This window comes from Tachysurus fulvidraco, chromosome 10 (genome assembly GCF_022655615.1).
Source record: "Tachysurus fulvidraco isolate hzauxx_2018 chromosome 10, HZAU_PFXX_2.0, whole genome shotgun sequence".
NCBI classification, from domain to species: domain Eukaryota; kingdom Metazoa; phylum Chordata; class Actinopteri; order Siluriformes; family Bagridae; genus Tachysurus; species Tachysurus fulvidraco.
The window spans coordinates 16,499,040-16,518,500 of record NC_062527.1 but is presented as its reverse complement, the minus strand read 5'-3'; the positions used below and the strand labels follow the sequence as shown (position 1 = coordinate 16,518,500).

Here is a 19,461-nt window from a genome sequence, read left to right as displayed (position 1 = left end):
CAAATCCCCACAGACCTGTTGCAACATCTAGTGGAAATTATTTCCAGAAGATTGGAGTTTATTATACCAGCAAAGGCAGATTAAATCTGGCATGAGATGTTCAGCAAGCTTATATGGGAGCGATGCTGAACAGTGTGTCCACAAATGTTTGGCCATATAGTGTAAATAAACACGGTGTCAAACCTTGAAGAGTGAAAAAGCATAGAGCTCATTATCATTGCTTTCTCTGAGCTGTGAGTTTTCCAAAGGGTTTACAGGAGACCTGTCTTAGCCTAATGACTTCCTCAGCATGGGCCACATGGCTTCAAATCAGCTAGATACACCAGAGATAAAGGCATTTGAAGCTTTTACAATCATAAGCAGGACATTTTACTCAATATGGAACTTAACACTGCAGTCAGTAGAGGTTAAATAAGGTAGTTAATGTGGAAGAATGATAACGTGTTCTGTGCTTTTCTTGTTAACAATGGTTGACAAGAGTAGAACCCGATGTGGTCTGCTACTGTTGTAGCCCATCCTCTTCATCATCACCACCATGCTGTGGTTTTTGAGATGCTTTTCTGCTCTTACTGTACAATTCATGCAAGATTTAACCTTTCTGATTGTTCTGATAGCACTTCTGACCTCTCTTGTTTTTCACACTAAACTGTTTCAACTGTAGAGACTAAAAAAAATATAATCAGTTGAAATACTCAGCCCTTTTGGCACTATGGATCATCCATGAGATCAGATGATTCAAATTCTGAGATTTGATATTTGTTCAGAGCTTCCGTTTAAAGTTCAAATCTGCGTGATCGGATGCATCATTCTGCTGCCACGCGCTTGGCTCATTAGGTAAGATCACGAATGAGCATGAGTATAATATATATGCTCCTATAAAAAAACATCAGTAAATTGTCTGGCGAGTATAGACAGCTTGTTTAAAGAATCAACAAGACTCATCCAGCTAATCTTTTGATAAATCATGATTAGGTTTACTTCAGTGTGCAGCTGGCTGGCTTTTACATAACAGATCCGATAAAGAAAGCTGTGCTATAAATTGATCTCTTATAAATTGATAGCTTCATACTTATTAAGTCCAACACATCATTCATAGGAATCCCAAGAAAATAAAACAGTTTTATCACAGATAATTTATTTCTGTACTACAAAAATAAACTAGCAGGGGTTGATCTCAATTCAACTGTGCCAGTTTTACAGGATTTACAGTGTTATATTAACAAAAGTGTACCACGTCAACTGCATTTAAACAATAGGACCTTGTGCTCTGAGACAATCCATTATCCAGAACTGTGTCTCAAATCATATACATATTTACTCAAGTTTCATTATGAAGAAGAACTTGAGGGATGCCGTTCCTACGGTTATAAATAAAATAATACAATGAAGAAACAAAACCTTTTGGCATTTACATATCAAAGCAGTAAAGTTGAAAAATATGTAAAGTGCATGGGTTATATAGACATCCAGGTTGCCAGACTGGGCTGTTTCTAATCCTAATCCAAGTTATTAGTGTGCAAGTCTGGAATTCTGGATTTGTCAACAGATCCCCGGGGTTTAGGTGTTAAATCTTAACAAACTAATTGCATTCTTTAAAAAAAAAAAAGAGAAAGAAAAAAAAAAAAGAAAACTACAATTCTCTTCAATGGGCTTTCAAAAGTGTTAGAAACATATTTTTATATAATTCAGGTGCAGAGATTAATGCTGCAGTGTGCCATAGTTTCAGAAAAGGCAAAGTAAACAGTATGTAGCCCAAAAAATAAAATTAATTAAAAATATATAAAAAAAAATAAAAGAGCTGTGGACCTCCCTTACACCACAACAATATTAACCCAATATCCATTTTGAATTGTTCGTAAGAATTTTTAACAGTGTAAGTGTGTTCACATGGAGAAACACTGATAAATGAAGAAGGGCTGAAATAACAACAAAAGCAATGGACAATATTTGCTGAATAAATTATATTTGCTTGGAGAAACGTTTTTGTTTTTTTTCCCCAAGCACCATAAATCAGAAAACAGAGGGAGAGATAACGGATCGAATCAAAATGTCTACCAGTGACAGCAGATTTCGGACTCCATTTTAAAACTGTAATTCTGTCCCTTCAGGATTTCTCAAGATTTTTTATCGTGTAACCAAAAATACTTGATTTTTCCTGCAACCTTTTGCTAAATGAGCCCTGCAACATGCAGAGAATTTGGTGCTTTTTTTTTTTTTTAATTCAAACCTACTTGAATTGAAAGCTGGTTATTGCTTGGAAAAAGCTTGAATTGTAAACTCAGGATTCTTCTTTTAAACTGCTACCAGTGGTGATGCATATCTAATTACTTTCCAGGATAGCGTTACTCGTGACTGATGTCATGAATGTGAATCTCAGTCGTCTTCTGCTGATTGCTCACGTATGACGCATCTTAACCCAAATCTGAAGAAAATCTGTGGTAATTCTGCCAAATCGCAAGGTCCTCCAAAATATCGCAGACTTTGCTTGATTTTGTGTTTAATGACTGCGATCGCAAAACCACAAAATCCTGGAGGGACTGATAATTGTTGGTGAGCTGTACAAACGGATAGCAATTATCAGATCTCTACTCAATTCATTACCACATAGTTCATTTTAAATATGTGCAAACTTTCCATGTAACAAGCCAACATTCCTCTTACACACTAGAACATAGTATATACTGTACTTTAAAATATAAGAACATGGCGAATGTCCTCATCAATGTATTAAAATATCTGCATACTTTGAAGACCTTCATGACTCCAAAATAACAGAAGGTACATTATGTCCCAGAGGTGATAAATGACCCAGGGTGAATTTGAGGAGGATCTGAGATGTGGGGTTGAGGTTAGATTATGCATGCTGTACACTGAAACACACTTAAATACATGACGAGCATATTGCTTTGCTTATGCAGGTGATTTGTTTTACATGGATCCTAAAGCAACAATGAGGGTGTTTTATTTGATAGTGGATTGTGAACACACACACACACACACACACACACACACACACACACACACACACACACACACACACACACACACACACACACACACACACACACACACACACACACACACACACACACACACACACACACACACACACACACACACACACACACACACACACGTTCAGGCTTTGTCCAATATATCCAGAATACTGTTTTGGAAGAGGCCAGTCACTCCAGTGATCTCCTGTTTCACCAGAACCCTCCCGTCTGACCGAGGCTTGTGGACCAACACGACCTCTCCCTCCAGCAGGTTCAGTTCCGCATCAGTCTTTGCATTATACGTCTTCAACATCCTGTGTCTAAAACAAGAGATGTGAATACAAATCATGAACCTCCAATGTCCAAATGCAAGATTGTGTTATAAAGTGAAACAAGTCTACTGTACATGTGCTGTGAAAAAATGCATTAAGTAAATTATCTTAAACAGCAAAACTGGACAGATGAAGACTGTAAAAAGACAAGGAGATGTTTGCCTCCAATCCCTGGAGTGAAACCTGATGTTGTCTGCTGCTATTGTAGCTCATCTGTTTTCACACAGATGTTTTTCTGTTCAGCATGGTTCTAACCAGACGTTATACGAGTTACTATATCCTGCTTCCTGGCAGTTTAAACCAATCTGGCCATTTTCCTTTGTCCTCCAACATCCATAAACCATTTACACTCACAGAAACACTTTTTTTTTGTTTGTTTTGTTTTTCATCATCATTCTGTTTAAACTCTACAGAATGTTGTATGTGAAAATCCCAAAACAGCAGCTTCTAAACTTCTCAGCCCATTTGTCACCAACATCTATATCCAAAAGTCACAGAGACACTTTCCCTTCATTCTAATATTTGATGTAAACATCCAGTTATATAAATTGTGCTTCTGTCACATGATTGGCTGATTAGATAACGGTATATTTCTGTTATATATATAATATTTAGACACACAAAATATTTATTTATTTACCCCCCACCCCACCCCACCCCACCCAAACTACAGCACATAGCACAATGGCAATTAAACCAAACTGTTACCTAAAATGGATATTTACTTTAAGCTCAAGTTCACAATTTTTTAAATCATTGTTTCAGCCATCGTAAACACATCTCACATTGTTACTCTTGGGTCAAAATGATGTAAACGTGTGAATTTCGAAAATTCCTCTTAATCATTGTCTTTGTTATTTATATAAAAAAAAAAAAAAACAAAAAAAAAAAAAACATATATCTAATATATATATATATATATATAAATATATCTAATATATATATATAAATATCACTAAACAGTTAGAATCTGAACTGGACTAGGCGTGTAAATGTAAATTTATTCCCATTACAGGCTGCTGAATGGATGTAATAATGTAATAATGCATGGTGTTCCTTCAGGACCACACTGATAGGTACTCACCTGATGGGGCTGGACTGGCTGTTGGCTGTGTACAGTTTTGTACTTAAAGGCAGAAAATCCCCACTGGCATTATTCTGACCATGACCTTTTCTTTGCATGATTGTCTTTGTGTCTTTAAGGACTGAGGTACTTCCATCTCGACCCATGATGGCTGACGGGTTCCAGTGCTCCAGAGCCATGGAACTGCTCTGAGAGTTACCAGTGACCTGCGATCCAGACGACACAGACGACAACCTCGTTGTGGTTTGGGGGACGTCTTCAGTCAGGAACCTTACCGACTTCACAGGCTAAAACAAACAAGCAAAAAAAAAACTAATAATCTGGGATCAGATTCTCAGTCATTTCTTTTCACTTTCAGTTTCCATCCACTAGTTAGCTCTCTCTATTGCACTGGATATAGCATGTACTTCCACTTAAACAATCGACCTTAATAACTTTAATGGCACCAATAAGTCATTTAAATCACAAAAAAGTCGACTAACAAGAAATAACTACTACAAACCGTGGAGAAATGTTTGTATCAATTAAGTAATATTGCAATGGTGATTTTTATACAATGGATCAATAAACAAAAAATAAATACTGAGTGATATTTAAAAAAAAAAAGGTTGCTCTGATAGCAAAAGAATCTTGCTGGCTAGCACACAGGGGTTTGTACATTGACTTCGCTTCTTCCTCTTCATATTCAAATGAGAAGCTTCCACATATTAAGGAGATTCTACATAGTCTGAAACAGTTACTATACTACACTTAAGGAGGAGAGGATTGAAGCCTAAAGTCTTAGTGCCGTTATAGGAAATATAGCCACAAATGATATGATTTATAGAAATATCTCTCAACGTCCTGTTCATACAGCATCTGCTGGATATTTTTTCAACTCCCGTTGGTGCGGCCCGGGTTCGATTCCCGGGCATGACGCTAACCTAGTCACTGAAGAGTTAAAGGGTTGTGTCAGGAAGGGCATCCGGCTTGAAACATATGCCAAATCTAATATGCGGACCAAGTGACCGGCTGTGCCGACCCCAAACAGGGAGAAGCCAAAGGCAAAAAATAAATAAACAAAATCATTAATATTTGACCTAGATTATAATATGTTTTGACCATTTTATCTCATTAAAATAGTGTTTCACGAATGATGAGATTACATTTTTAGATCATAGACTATAGACTAAGAACTCTTTTTATAGTGGACTACTGGGAATTACTCATTAAAAATAATTTAAAAAAAAAACATTCTGTTTACCTTCTCCGTGTTGTGCCTGTGAGTATCTGGTTTTACCAGAATAGACTGAGGAGCTGAGGAAGTCTCTTTCGGAGACATGTATCTGGTATCTGATGGCTGGTAGGTACCACCACCACCACCACCACCACCACCAGCAGAGGGGGTTGTTCCTTCATAGGTCCAGTGCTGTGACCTGATGGGATTTGAAAACAAGCCGTTTCTCTTCCTGGGAAGGACGGGAGAGCGGCCAAAGCCGTAGATCTGTCCCAAATCCTGAGGTGGAGGATGAAGGCTTGAACCGGTATTTTGGAGATGGTAGCTGCTATGCCGGAATGAGCCTAAAAATAGACCATGAAAAATAGAACAGCTTGAAATTTGAATGAATCTAAAATATACATAAGGAAACATTGCAGCTCTCTATTTGCTGGGGTGTAGAAGTCTGAGTCGAACTCGGTTGAGTTTTCACAATCGTTGGGATATCTAAAAACTAAATAAATTAAAAAAATAAATGAATAAAAAACCCTACAAAAAAAAAAAAAAAAACTGAAATGTTTTACATCATATTACCAAAGCTATCAGCCTAGGAGAGATTTTCCTTTACTGTGCAGTGGAGCATAAATATTTACAACTAAATCCAAGGAATGGTATAATTTTCTGTCATTTGCAATAAGTTGTAATTATTTGGTGAGGTAGAAAAAAAAAGCTTCACAGTTTGAATGATGACTTCTTATAGTACCTTGTAGATAAACTATGCTTAGGTTCAGTGCAGCAATTTTTGCACTGATATTAGTGAAGATGGTTTTCCAGGATGTCTGCTTTTCTTTCACCACCGAGTTTTTAAATTGACCTGCATTTATTGAGAGAGACATGATTTCTGTAACTTGCTCTGGATAAGTCTGCCGAACCGCATCGATCTAAATGTAAACAACTTATTTTTGAAATATCTATTAATGTTTTACTGAGTATCTACAAAATTTGCTCAAACCTGAAGTAGCATCAATTAAATATTATAGCAATTGAGTCTCACATGGTTTTCTTGATGGCATACATGCTTTCTGGTTTAAAATGAGCCACAGAAAAGTGCCTAAAGACTAAAAATGGTCCGTATGTTTTGTAATTTAAATCTTAAGTCAAGTGAAGAGTCAGTGGGGTCGTCAAAGAAAAATAGCCATCATACATACTGAGCTTTCAGACATACTGAGCAGCAGAAGATGATGATATCAGATATCAGTGTGTCAAAGAAAATATCTGTTCAAATTCTAAACACAAACCAGGAACGAGGAATGTATAGAGCATTTAAGAAACTGCTTTCGGAAATGTCTTGTACATAGTTTGTTAATTGCAGTGCTAAAGAAATATTTATATAACCCCCACACATTGAATGTGAAAGAAGGGTGTGCATACTTTTGCACTCAACCGTATGTCTGAAACACGTTTCTGCATACTGCCTGTGTAATGTATGAACCTCTACTACAGTTGTTTTCCAGTGACCCAAATGGCTGCAGCATGCTGATATTTCTCACCTCTGTGTGAAGTCTGTAAGGCTCGTTTGACCGTGTCCCAGCCCTGCTTTCCCCCTGCCTGAGGACATTTCACTGTACTGGCAGATGCTACAGCTGCCTGTGGGGACATGGCACAGACTGGAGCAGCCACTTCAACCTTTACTTTATCAAGAGGCAGTGATGCAGCTTGGAGATTCTGGGGCGTGTATCTCTTTGCTGATGTGATGGCAGCACTGGGAACAGCAAGCTTTGGCTGCTCGACAAACATTGCAGAGGTTCTGTGAAAAAGCATAAAACACACCATAAAAAAACATCTACCTAATATCTTTTTGTTTTCTTTTATGATGTTTAATACATTAAAATGCATGTGTATCTACAGGTATGTGCATGTGTGTGTATTATATTCAATTTACTGCATTGTTGATTCTCTGCACATAAGAATTTCACTCGTTTTTAATAATAAATAAAGTAATACTTTGCTTACTAACTGTGTAAACTGTGACCTGACAGTGAAATTAAGGATAAAAGGATACAAAAAACAACAAAGATGCTTTTTCTAATATGTAAAGGCCCCACAACCAATCTCACAACTGTCCCCACAACCAATCTCACGATCAATCTCACAACTGACCACACAACTGCCCCCACAACCACTCACAACTGTCCCCACAACCAATCTCACGATCAATCTCACAACTGACCACACAACTGCCCCCACAACCAATCTCACAACTGTCCCCACAACCAATCTCACAACTGCCCCCACAACCAATCTCACGATCAATCTCACAACTGTTCCCACAACCAGTCTCACAACTGCCCCTAAAACCGATCTCGCAACTGACCCCACAACTCTCCCCACAACCAATCTCACAATCAATCCCACAACTGCCCCCACAACCAATCTCACAATCAATCTCACAACTGCCCCCAAAACCGATCCAACAACTCTCCCCACAAAAATCTCACAACTGACCCCAAAACCACTCACCACTGACCCATATACAAGCAGCCTATAACTGCACAACTAGAACACAAATGACACCAGAGCAAACCTCAAAACAAACCCCACAAACGATGGTAAACAGCCATATCTACTGCATGGTCACTGAGTTTTCTTGGATGCAGCGCTACATACTGTAATTTGACAGATCTTTAAATACTTTACAACATCATAAACTGTCCCTTTAACTTACACTTCTTATCAATATTCAGTGTTGTTTACATCTCCCCAAGCCTCCTCTTTACAGTTTATAGCAATACAAATGTAAACTGTATTTTATCTTTAACAATTTATCTTCACTTCGTGTGTGAGTGTAAATAAGGGAGTGAGGGAATGTTAGACCCAGTAAAATCACAATTGTGCTTCATATTCAAGCTTCTTATATCATAATTTATGACTGTTTAATAGAGGAATTTAGCTGAGCCTAGAAAGCAGGCTCATGTTGGCAACATAGTCTTATGACTATTGATTTTGCCGAGGCAGGAGGACATTAATAACAATATAGCCTCAAACAAAATGAATGAAAGTCGCTATCAAGCTTGATTCACACCATACGAGATGGGCAGTTGAAAGTATACAACACACAGCCTAGCAGCTTGTTTTGTGCTTAGAGTAGAACACGGTAGAAGCTACTGTCATCCAGGCTTGTCAAGTTTCTGCAAAATTTCTATACTTACTGCATCTCAGGATCCACACAAATGACCTGAAAAATTTGGGGCATAATTTGTCTCATTTTTGTCAGGCTTTGCATGTGACGTGGCAGTCTAGTGGTTAAGGTGATGGATTACAGATCAGTAGGTTGTGAGCTCGAAGCCCAGGTCCACAGATGCCACTGTTGGGCCCCTGAGAAAGGCCCTTAAACTACAATGTCTACCAAATGCCGTAATTGTAATATTACTCCCTTCATAATCAACATCTCCTTGTTCCTTGTATAAAACACGATCTTGGTGGCTGTGGAGTATTTTTAAATACTCCAACTCATTATCTCTCCTATTCGCTTATGGTTCTCTACTGAAAATGTTCATAGGCCCCCATAGGGTCTCTATTAAGGCTCGTTTGAGAACTAGGTGTAATAATATCTCTGAACAAATGAGGGCATGAGCAAACTACAAATTACTGGAGCATAAACTTGAGTGTCTTTAATAGAAAACTATTATTTAAAATAATTAGTCACTAAATTAGTCACATTTATATTTATATGGAATCTATAAAGACGTTTGGTGAACTGCTGATAAACTGCATACGGTGCAGCTTTTTTTTTCTATTCATGCAGAAAAATGTAAATAGACACTTGTTAGCAGAACACGTCGGGTAAACACACCACACCAAAATAAATGTGTTTAGTATAACCATGAAGACGAGTAGCTGTTGCCTGGATGTCTATGATTGAGGGTACAATGGTATACAATGCCTGGACAGACGAGTAGGCAAACAGCGTCTTACCTAAGCACGGGCGTGACGTAGTTGGCAGGCAGGATTCCAACTTTGCCAGTTCTGAGAGAGAGACCTCGTAACCAGCCTTCCTTAAACTTCCCGTAAACCCCTACCATCTCGCCTTTGCTCAGTTCCAGCTCCTCGGGGCGATGGGGAGTGTACGAATACAAGGCAGCGCACCTAGAGCAGGAGAAACAGTTACATACGTACACTTTTGTTGTTTTGTCACAAGAAAAGCTAGGAAGATTCGCAGTTTTCCACGATACCGAGTCAAATGAGGTCTGTCATCCAGTGAAAGCCGCAGAACTTTAAAACCTTTTCTTTTGAGGATTAAATGTTACCTTTTCTTACTGTTACCTTCATATTTGAGGGCAGTGGTGACTTGTTGAGCAGAAGATCAGGGTTCAAGCCTCAGCACTGCCAAGCTACAAATGTCGGGCAGCTGTGCAAACTCTCATGCTATCACAAATGCTTTAAGATTAGGATTAGCTAATCTGGGTTGCGAACATATAACCTTGGGATTTGGAATATTTCTCCATCTGGATTTGGGATGGCAATCTGTCTTCTAGAAGAACTACAAACCAAATCAGGACTTTCAGGAAAACAGCAGAGACGAGACACTTACACACTGATAGACAGTTGCTGGATGGGGGGATGTTTGCTCTCTGCCTGCGAAGGGGGAGCCTGAGGGTTGATGAGGGCCATGGTGATTGTTGGAGGAGCTTCGCCGTTCATCTTTTTTTCGCCCTGTGGAGAAAAAATAGAGATATAGATAATATATCTAGCAGCCTGAGAAACAAATATCATGCGTCACTGTTACTAATTCTGCCTTCAAAAACAGCTTAATTTGAAAATTTTGGATTTTGGCTAAAAGTGATGATGGACAACGACTTTAAAAATGACTGCGGTTCTCCTGCTCAGTCACATCATCAACATCATCATCATAAGCGAGAAACACCCTATGTTAATATTGACAGCAGATACAATTTAAAAAAAAAAAAAAATCAATTTAACCTAACAGTCGAAATAACCTAATAAAAAGACAAGCAGTTTAACTGCAAGCACAGCCAACTTCATGGAATACCACAGATCACAGATCAGTCTAAGTAAAAAAGAGACCATGCCGAGACCCGTGTCTGAAATCCATTAGTGACTTATTTCAGGTGATGAGACAGAGATGATTAAATTGAGAAATCGTGTCATTCTTTAAAACTTTGCAGTCTATTAATTTTTTCCTTTCATATGCAGATTAGAAGTGGTTAGAAGTGGAGAAGTACGCAGGGGGTTTGCGTGATCGTGAGCTCTGGGTAAGAGTCAACCAGATTAAGACTTCCAAATGAGATAAATCAAGAGAGGAATAAGATTATCGACGCATTCAAGGATTCATGACCTTGAATTCAATGTTAAACTCTTTTACACAATCTGTTCAGACTTAGAACTATACCTGAGAACGAGATACCAATATACAATGTACAAAGATGTACGAATGAGACACCAAAGAAGACATATTCTCTGTTTTAAAGGATATATTAGGCTAAATGTCAAAATCTGACCATGAGAAGGGTTTTTGCAAAACGCCCGACAGATATATGTATGATTTAGGTCCAGAGGCAATGTAATGCTTTTTAAACTGATGTATAAGCTGAAGATACATTTGTTTAAAATACTAATAAAGACTAGACTCTTCTCTTCTCTTATCTTCAACTCAATCTTTAAAAAGAGGTGTATGATTCAGCAGTGTGAAAACCACTCAAAACCACACCTTCCAGCTCTTCCAGGATCACATGATAACAGTGAGATAATCAGACAGTAACCACCATACTATCAGAATTATTAATAATCCCTCAGGACAAAATCAATGCTTGGTTCTCTAATATATAACTGGCAAAATTTTCCATGCACACACCTTTATACAGTATGTGACCTGTGACAATTCGTTCTTTTATCCACAAGAGGAAGTGTTTAGTTACATAAGAAAACACTTAGCATGTCAGTGACAGCTCTGACTCAACCAGGGAACAACCCAGAGTGTGGCTTCTCCTGAGGTGTAAACTCTCATCAGGGTTAAAAACAGTGTTTGAGTCATGGGTATTTTTTTCTAGTGACTCAGACCCGAGCCGCATATTTCCACACAACCCGGCTCTACGATGATGGTTGCAATGTTCCTGATGCAAGCAGGAGCTAATCTGATAGCCTTCCTGTGCTTTTCACAAGATCTTGCATCATGTCATTATGTGTTATTGCTTGTGCAATATGCTTTGCGGTTACTAAAGTAATGCTTCACGACATGAAAGTGCTTAAAGAGGAAAAGTGTAAAAGTTCACCGAAGCTGAAGTAATCGTGGTGGAACTCCCGGTGCTTCTAACGTTGAGTAGGAAAAAAAAAAAAAAATAGACACTTGCGAAAGGGGAAGGAATGATAATGATCTTATTTGACTTTCTTTTGAAAGGAACTGGAAATACAGGATCTAAAAATGATCTCGAACACACTGGGCTTTATGTTTTCAGACAATAAATCAGGTTGAGCCTTCAGCTGGAGCTCAACTTATAAAAAATAAGTGATTTCTTGATCAGAAGTGACAGACTGTAATGTGGTTACAGTGTAATCAGAAGAGACCCAGACAGTATCTTAGCCACATGCCATGTTATACAGATGAGCCTCCAGAACAGATGTTGTTTGTACTTTGACCCTTGACGTTCAACCTCTAATCCGTCTGTGAATATGTGCGACTTTAGTGCACGCACACTTCTTCATTAACAGCAACAGCATTTGGCGCAGGTTCCTAATACATTAGCAGCATAATATTTATACAGACCAATTAATAGTAATAATAATTACCAGAATAAAAGTTATTATATTTGAGTGGCATGCTGGCTATTCTAAACTACCTTTAGGTGTGAAATGGGTGTGTGTGATTGCATGCAAGTGTTAACAGGTAATGTAGCCCAAATGTGAAACGTAGTTTCCATCCGGAAATTAATTATTTCCCAATAACCGTGCATTGCTCTCAAAGCTGCGAGCCGGGCTCGATGCCGGTCCTAAGCCCAGATCAAATGGGAGGGTTTCATCTCAAAGGGCATCCAGGGAGCAGACGAAGGGCATTTTATGCATTTAAACTTACTGCTAATGGAAATCTTATATTTTGTGGCTTTAACTCTGACTGTTCCTAATTAAAACTGACATCATTATAAAGAAGCCATAAATATATATAAGGAAAACAATATGAGGAAGAAACCAAATATGTTAGTTGTGCGTCTGCAGTATTATCAGTATCAGTATTATAATGAGCCAGAACCAATGACAACCTTCTGACCTCTCAGTTGCACATTCAACAGACCTGTTATCTAATTTTCCACTATACACAGTGTATATACATTGATGTGTATATACACTCTGGATAAGGGCGTCTGCCAAATGCTGTAAATGTAAATATATACATGGAAACCACCTGCCTAACATTGTGAAGGTCCTATTGTGCCACCAAAACAACTCTAATCCTTCAAGGCATGGACTGCACAAGTCCTCTGAAGGTGTGCTGTGGTATGTGGCACCAAAAAGTTAGCACCAAAAATTCTGTAAGTTACAAAGTGGGGACTCCATGGATCCATCTTCCAGATGATTGATCAGATTTGGAGATCTGGGGCTGGAAGGTCAAATGTGAAGGTCAAGTGAAAAGCTTGAACTCACAGGCACTCTGACCAGCCTGCAGCTATGCAACATCACATGCAGCAAACTTTTGGTGTGTTCTGACACCTTTCTATTATAGCCAGGATTAACGTTTTCAGCAAGTCAAGTCAAGAAGTTTTTATTGTCATTTCAACCATATATAGCTGCTGCAGTACATAGTGAAATGAGACACAGTTTCTCCAGGACCATGGTGCTACATAAAACAAAAGACTTAGTAAGGACTTAGTAAGTTAGTCCTAACCACAAAAAGTGCAACTGTGCAACCTGGTGCAAACAGTGCAGGACAAGACAAGCAAGACAGAAAGACAGTGCAGGACAAGACAAACAAGCCTTAGCAGTTTGTGCTACAGTAGCTATTCTGTCGGATTGGACCAGACAGGCAAGTATTTACACTGCACATGCAAAAATGGACATCTGGTGTCCATGAAACTGTCGCAGTTTCATGGTTGTCTTCCTTTGTACCACTTTTGATAGGTACTAACCACTGCATACCATAAACACCCCACAAAACCTGCTGTTGTAGAGATGTCACTGGACTGTCTTAATGTCACTTAATTCTGGACTGTCACTGTCACTTTAACTCTGGACATGCACAGCACAGTGCCACTTTATACACTTTATACACTCCACATACTATTTACACACCATACTTTACCTGGACATTCTATGGACACTAACACTGGACTTTTACAGCACAGTGCCACTTTATACACAATTTACACACCATACTGCACCTGGACACTTTAAGGACAATCTTCACCATCCACATTTATGTATATGTATATTTATGTATATGTATATACATTATTTCTTCATCTATATTTTCATATAGTTTTCTTATACAGTTTATACTTGTTATTATTTTATTCTTATTTTATTTTTTGCTTTTTTTTTTTTTTTTTTACTTTTTATATATCTTTTTTATTCTTATACCAGACAGTTGCATAAAGTACTTCACTGCATATCGTACCCTGTATGTATATGTATGTGACAAATAAAATTTTATTTGATGTCCCCAGTTTTCTCTTCACCACAACTTGTCCCTTGTCAAAGTCTCTCAGATTTTTACACTTGCCCATTTTTCCTGCTTCCAACACATCAAGAGTCTGACTCCTAACCCTAAGGTTGTTGGTTCAAGTCTCGGGCCAGCCACGACTGAGGTGCCCTTGAGCAAGACACCAAACCCCCCCAACTGCTCCCCGTTCCCCATTCACCGTTCTCTGCCCCGGGTGTGTTTTTACGGTGTGTGTGTTCACTGCTGTGTGTGTGAGTGCTTTGGATGGGTTAAACGCAGAGAATTTAATGTTTTAATGTCCGATCTTTGCATACGGTAACTACTGTATGTATAACTTTCAGTGCTGATCACATGATACGTTGAGGTTTTTTGGGTAACTGTTGGTTGGAATCTGAAAAGATTGGTACAGTATTAGACCTATTCTATGTACTCAGTAATGTGGTTTGAGAAGAACGACTGAATAATAAGTGCTTAACAAGTGCTTAGAAAGCTAAGGTATTTTATTTTCTTCCTCATTCACCTGATCCCTGTCTGACATCTGTCATTTAGTGGCACTCAGAAAGAACACGCTGTAGTTATTTTTGCACTACAATAGTTAAAAGCCCTGGGAAAACTGGTATGTTTTAAGGTGAGTTTTTGAGAGTCTCAGTGACTCACGCGACAATTTCACAGCTTAGTGGTGCAGAAATGAAGCCCTGCCACCGTGTTCGGGTTGGAATCTCGGCTGGGTTATGTGGAGATCATGACCAGAGCTGCTGAATACTCTCTCTCTCTCTCTCTCTCTCTCTCTCTCTCACTCTCTCTCACTCTCTCTCACTCACTCTCTCTCACTCTCTCTCACTCTCTCTCTCTCACTCTCTCTCACTCTCTCTCACTCTCTCTCACTCTCTCTCTCTGAGGACTGCAGGATAATTTGCATTAGAGGAGGCATGTGTGGTCTTCAGCCTCCTACACTAGTAGAGCTGACATGCTCTACGTGAGAGTCAGGAGGTAGGTGAGAAGAGGACTAAAATAGGAAAGACTGTATTTAAGAAAATAGAAATAAGTGTGTGTGTGTGTGTGTGTGTGTGTTGGGGGTTTACACAATACTCAATATACTCTAAAATAGAAAAGTGTATAATGATGATGTTTTATTCTGTCTTTGTACCACAACATTACAGTATTTTCCGCACTATAAGGCGCACCTAAAAGCCTAGTACGCCTAATAATCCGGTGTGCATTATGCGTGCACCGACTTCCTAAAATCTGTAAAAATGTTGTACGACTTGAGTAAGCGCTCCGCTTTATTGACTGTAGGACCTTTTCTCGCGGACACAGAGACGTAATACATACACTACGTACACTGGCAGCGATAAACCAATCAGAGAACATTACGTAATACGTACAGTACGTACGCTTACCTCCGCCACGCCTCCGGTAGGTACAGTATAACTACCGGTATGTTGCAAAACAACATTTGTTTCTTCCTAACCATTATGCGCTCCACACTCCAGTCCAGTAGGTGGCGGTAAATGCACCTTAAGTTGGTTTGCCATGCGCCAATAAAAATCAGATGCTTACGAGGCACAATACAAACTACATGCTATCAGTTACACGGTTGTAAATGGGAATAGAGCAGCTGAAAGAATTCAACATCAATGTATGTATGGTTCGGAAGTGGAGGAAGCAAGAAAATAAAAAAAAATGTACTTCGAGGAGTTAAGAAGACACAGTAGATGAGGACTTTGATGGATTTGTGGGAGAAGATTGATTAAAAAAATAGTGTGTGTGTATTGTTAAATAGTAGAATAAAGTTCAACTAAACTGTTTTGCTTCTGTTACCTTTTTTGTAGACCATATGTTTTAGCATGCGCCTTATAATCCGGTGCGCCTTATGTATGGGTTAAGTACAGAAATAGACCCGTAATTGAGACTTTATGGTGCGGAAAATACTGTAAACATAATATCTTGATTAATCTCATGCATGATATACAAACAATATTAAATGTGCAGTTTGTACCAATATATCATAATATTTCAGGTAATAATATATCATACTGATTTCTAAATCTATATTGGTTTGTTTACTTACTGTTTACACTAAAATCTGAATCTTTCAGATGCAGCTCACAATGTTGCCATGCAATATTTGTTTTTTTTACACCTGATGCTTTTATTTATTTTTCTGGGCCAAAAAAAACAGCCACACCTCTATCCCCTCCTTCATAAGGACTGGAACGCTCTTAAAAAGAAATCATAAATCATATTGAAATGGCTCAAGCAAAAACAAAACAAAAAACAAATAAATAAAAAAAAAATTTTTTTAATGGAAAGAAAAACAATTACACACAGCACAGAAATGACTCATCATGTTGTCAACCCTGAAAAGATCTAGATTTCTGAACTATTATTATGTACTATACGAACGGTTTTAGGTACAGTTTTAGGTGCAGTTTGTATCACTGGCACAAGGTCATAATATTTATACTGATTCATCAATTTATATTGAGATCTATATACAGATCATCTTACAATATTGCCACGCAAAGGATCTGAATACCTGAGACTTCTATTTATTTTTCTGGGCCAGAAATCATCTGCACCCCATCTCTTACTTCCTCAGGCCTTTCGTGCTTTTGCATTAAAAAAAAAAAAAAAAAAAAAAACGATCATAAGGCATGTCGAAATGACTGTATGCAAAAAAAACATTATAGACTGCTCCTTTAAAAAAAAAAACTGTAGTAGCAACAGTAAGACAAAGGTTGGTGTATGTTTCAAAGAGGGATGAAAGTAAGCATTATTCAGAGTACGTGCACATCAAATCTTGAGGCAGCGTGAATCCTCTACATGTGATGATGGGTTCTGTAATTGCACAATCATCTATTAATGGTGCACCCCATGTATGAGATGAAGGAGGGAGGGATGGGAGGAAAGAAAACACAAGGAAGGGCGAGAGGAGGGAGTCACTGCTCAGGCGGGAGAAATAAGCCTTTCAACCAGATAAGAAGGGGGTGTTGCATAACCACATGAGTCATGAGAGTACAAAGTAGCAATAGAGAAAAGGAGAATTTTTTTAGCTCCATGAATAGGAGAAAAAAAAAAACCACAAACAGTGCAACATATCATATGGTGTAATGAAATATCTTTTTTAGGCATGCTGTTAGAAAAAACATAACAGTGAAAACTGTTCAAACCCAGTTCTTATGCAGCAGTGCTGTCGATAATTCCGAGCTTATCTTTAAGGCGAGTTAAAAGGCCACTACACACACCGAGTTAGTGTTTAAAGCACCTGGATTGCATCTGAATTTCAATACAACATAAATAAGCACAGTTCCAGTTCAAAAAACAGACTTAATGTCATGTGCACTCAACTATGCTTTGAAAATGTGATCCGGAGAATAAAGTAGATTTAATGAGCCTGAACGCTTAATAAATAAGTAGCTACTCGCTCGTGGTTTAACAATCGGCATTGTGTAACAATTCATTATAATGATCTTTGACCATGTGGATCGCATCTTTCACACAAATAGTGTAGTGTTAAACTGAAAGGAAGACTCTACCATGCTGAAATTTATCGCATGCCAAAACAGCATTGTAAAAGATTCAAACGTTTAACTAACCAAAACAAACAGGTGGCGTACTCATTCCCACACAAACTCTCTCACACAGCTGTCTCACCTTTGACTGGCTTCTCTGAGCGCTGCCAGACCGCAGTTTGGAGACGGTGGAGAGTCGTCCGGGCTTCAGGGAAGCGCTAGGAGCTGTTAAGCTCTGGGTCTGACCGTGGTTCAGAGTGTTTAGGACGCTGACATCGGGAGGCCTGGTAGCACTCGCCTGCGTCCTGAAGAGTCGTCTTTGGCTGTCTGCATCTAGGCTCAGCCTCCTGCTGCTCCCTCTCGCGTTGCGTGGGTGAATTTCTGCCAAATCACTCGCCTTCGCACTCACCAGGAGTTTAAACGCAGTCGGATTTGGCTTGAGGAGGGGAAAAAGAAAAAAGAAAAAGGGATGTTAACAGCAGGCAGAGAGGAGAGAGAGAGAGAGAGAGAGAGAGAGAGAGAGAGAGAATGTGTGTGAGAGAGAGAGAGAGAGAGAGAGAGAGAGAGAGAGAGAGTGTGTGCCGAGACAGCTGAGCTTCTGCCCAGGATGTTTCACCTGCTAAATCTCTATCCAGCATGAAGTTTGCTTTCAATAAGTAAGACGACAGCACAAAGCCATTAGTCACGTCTGGGTGAGTGCCCTGCTCTTTCTGATCTGCCCTGCTGTGAGTTTCAGAAGAGCAAGAAAGAGAGAGAGAGAGAGAGAGAGAGATGCAGCTACGATTGATGTTCCCTCTCCCCCTACAGTGATGTGATGTGCTGTTATGCCACCAAACCAAAGGAAACATTACTGTGCCTTCACGGCTGGCTGGGCAGAGCACCGAGACGAAGTTTGCCAGGAGGACAGAGTGCAAGAAGATGACTAAAAAGAAGACTGAAAACTCTTATTTGGCTAACAGAGAATACAGTGAATAACTGACATGAAAATGAAGGTGAAAGTGCAGAATATCTGCTTTAATAATACTATTTACACAATTAGACAGTAAACCATATACAGGTCACGGCTATTTTTTTTAAAAATAGATTCATCAGTCTCTTGTTTAAAAATGCAAGTTGGATGTTAAAGGAGCAGTCTGTGATTTTACAATAACAAATTTTTTACCTCAACCCAACCAACAATGACACTTTGTGTTTTTCTGTCTGGGGAAAAGCAAATTTCCAGGCCTGAAAGATTGAAATGTGAGATTGAAGCAAAACATCAACAAACGATCTACTGCATGGGTAGATGCTTATGTAGAGGACGTGGCTTACGTAGAGGACGCGGCTACCAGCTGCTGACACCGGATGAGAAAAAAGTTCTAGATGCCTGACGGCACTCTGGTGGACAAGAGGCCTTACAAATGTCCTTTAAATAAACCGTTGTGTGATTTAGTTTTCAAACTTCAACCATATTCTGCTAAAGTCAATGGTGTCACATTACAGATATGACATGTCATTTGCCATCAACTGGGAAAGGGTATTGTGGGGAAGTGTATTTGCATAGTGTGTAGTACATCATTTGGAACGCAGCTGTAGACATCAGTAGCTACTGTCTAACTTTGCTGGTGATTCCCTGATTTCATAAAATGCACAAAATGTCAGTTTCACAAATGTTTCGGTCAATAACATTGC

The 19,461-nt window shown here is 38.9% G+C and overlaps 1 protein-coding gene across 2 annotated transcripts in view; it reads right to left on the bottom strand.

Moving 5' to 3' along the window:
• Nucleotides 1-1,118: 1,118 nt before the first annotated feature.
• sh3rf2 (SH3 domain containing ring finger 2) overlaps nt 1,119-19,461 on the bottom strand; it is a 34,331-nt gene continuing 15,988 nt past the window's right edge. For both annotated transcript variants that reach the window (XM_047820051.1, XM_047820052.1), the window contains exons 4-10: nt 17,933-18,226; nt 10,199-10,320; nt 9,583-9,753; nt 7,158-7,414; nt 5,656-5,972; nt 4,413-4,699; nt 1,119-3,316 (exon numbers count right to left, since the gene is read on the bottom strand). In XM_047820051.1, the coding sequence (XP_047676007.1) occupies nt 3,139-3,316; nt 4,413-4,699; nt 5,656-5,972; nt 7,158-7,414; nt 9,583-9,753; nt 10,199-10,320; nt 17,933-18,226 (1,626 nt within the window). In that variant the 3' untranslated portion in view covers nt 1,119-3,138. The remainder of the gene's footprint in view (nt 3,317-4,412; nt 4,700-5,655; nt 5,973-7,157; nt 7,415-9,582; nt 9,754-10,198; nt 10,321-17,932; nt 18,227-19,461) is intronic.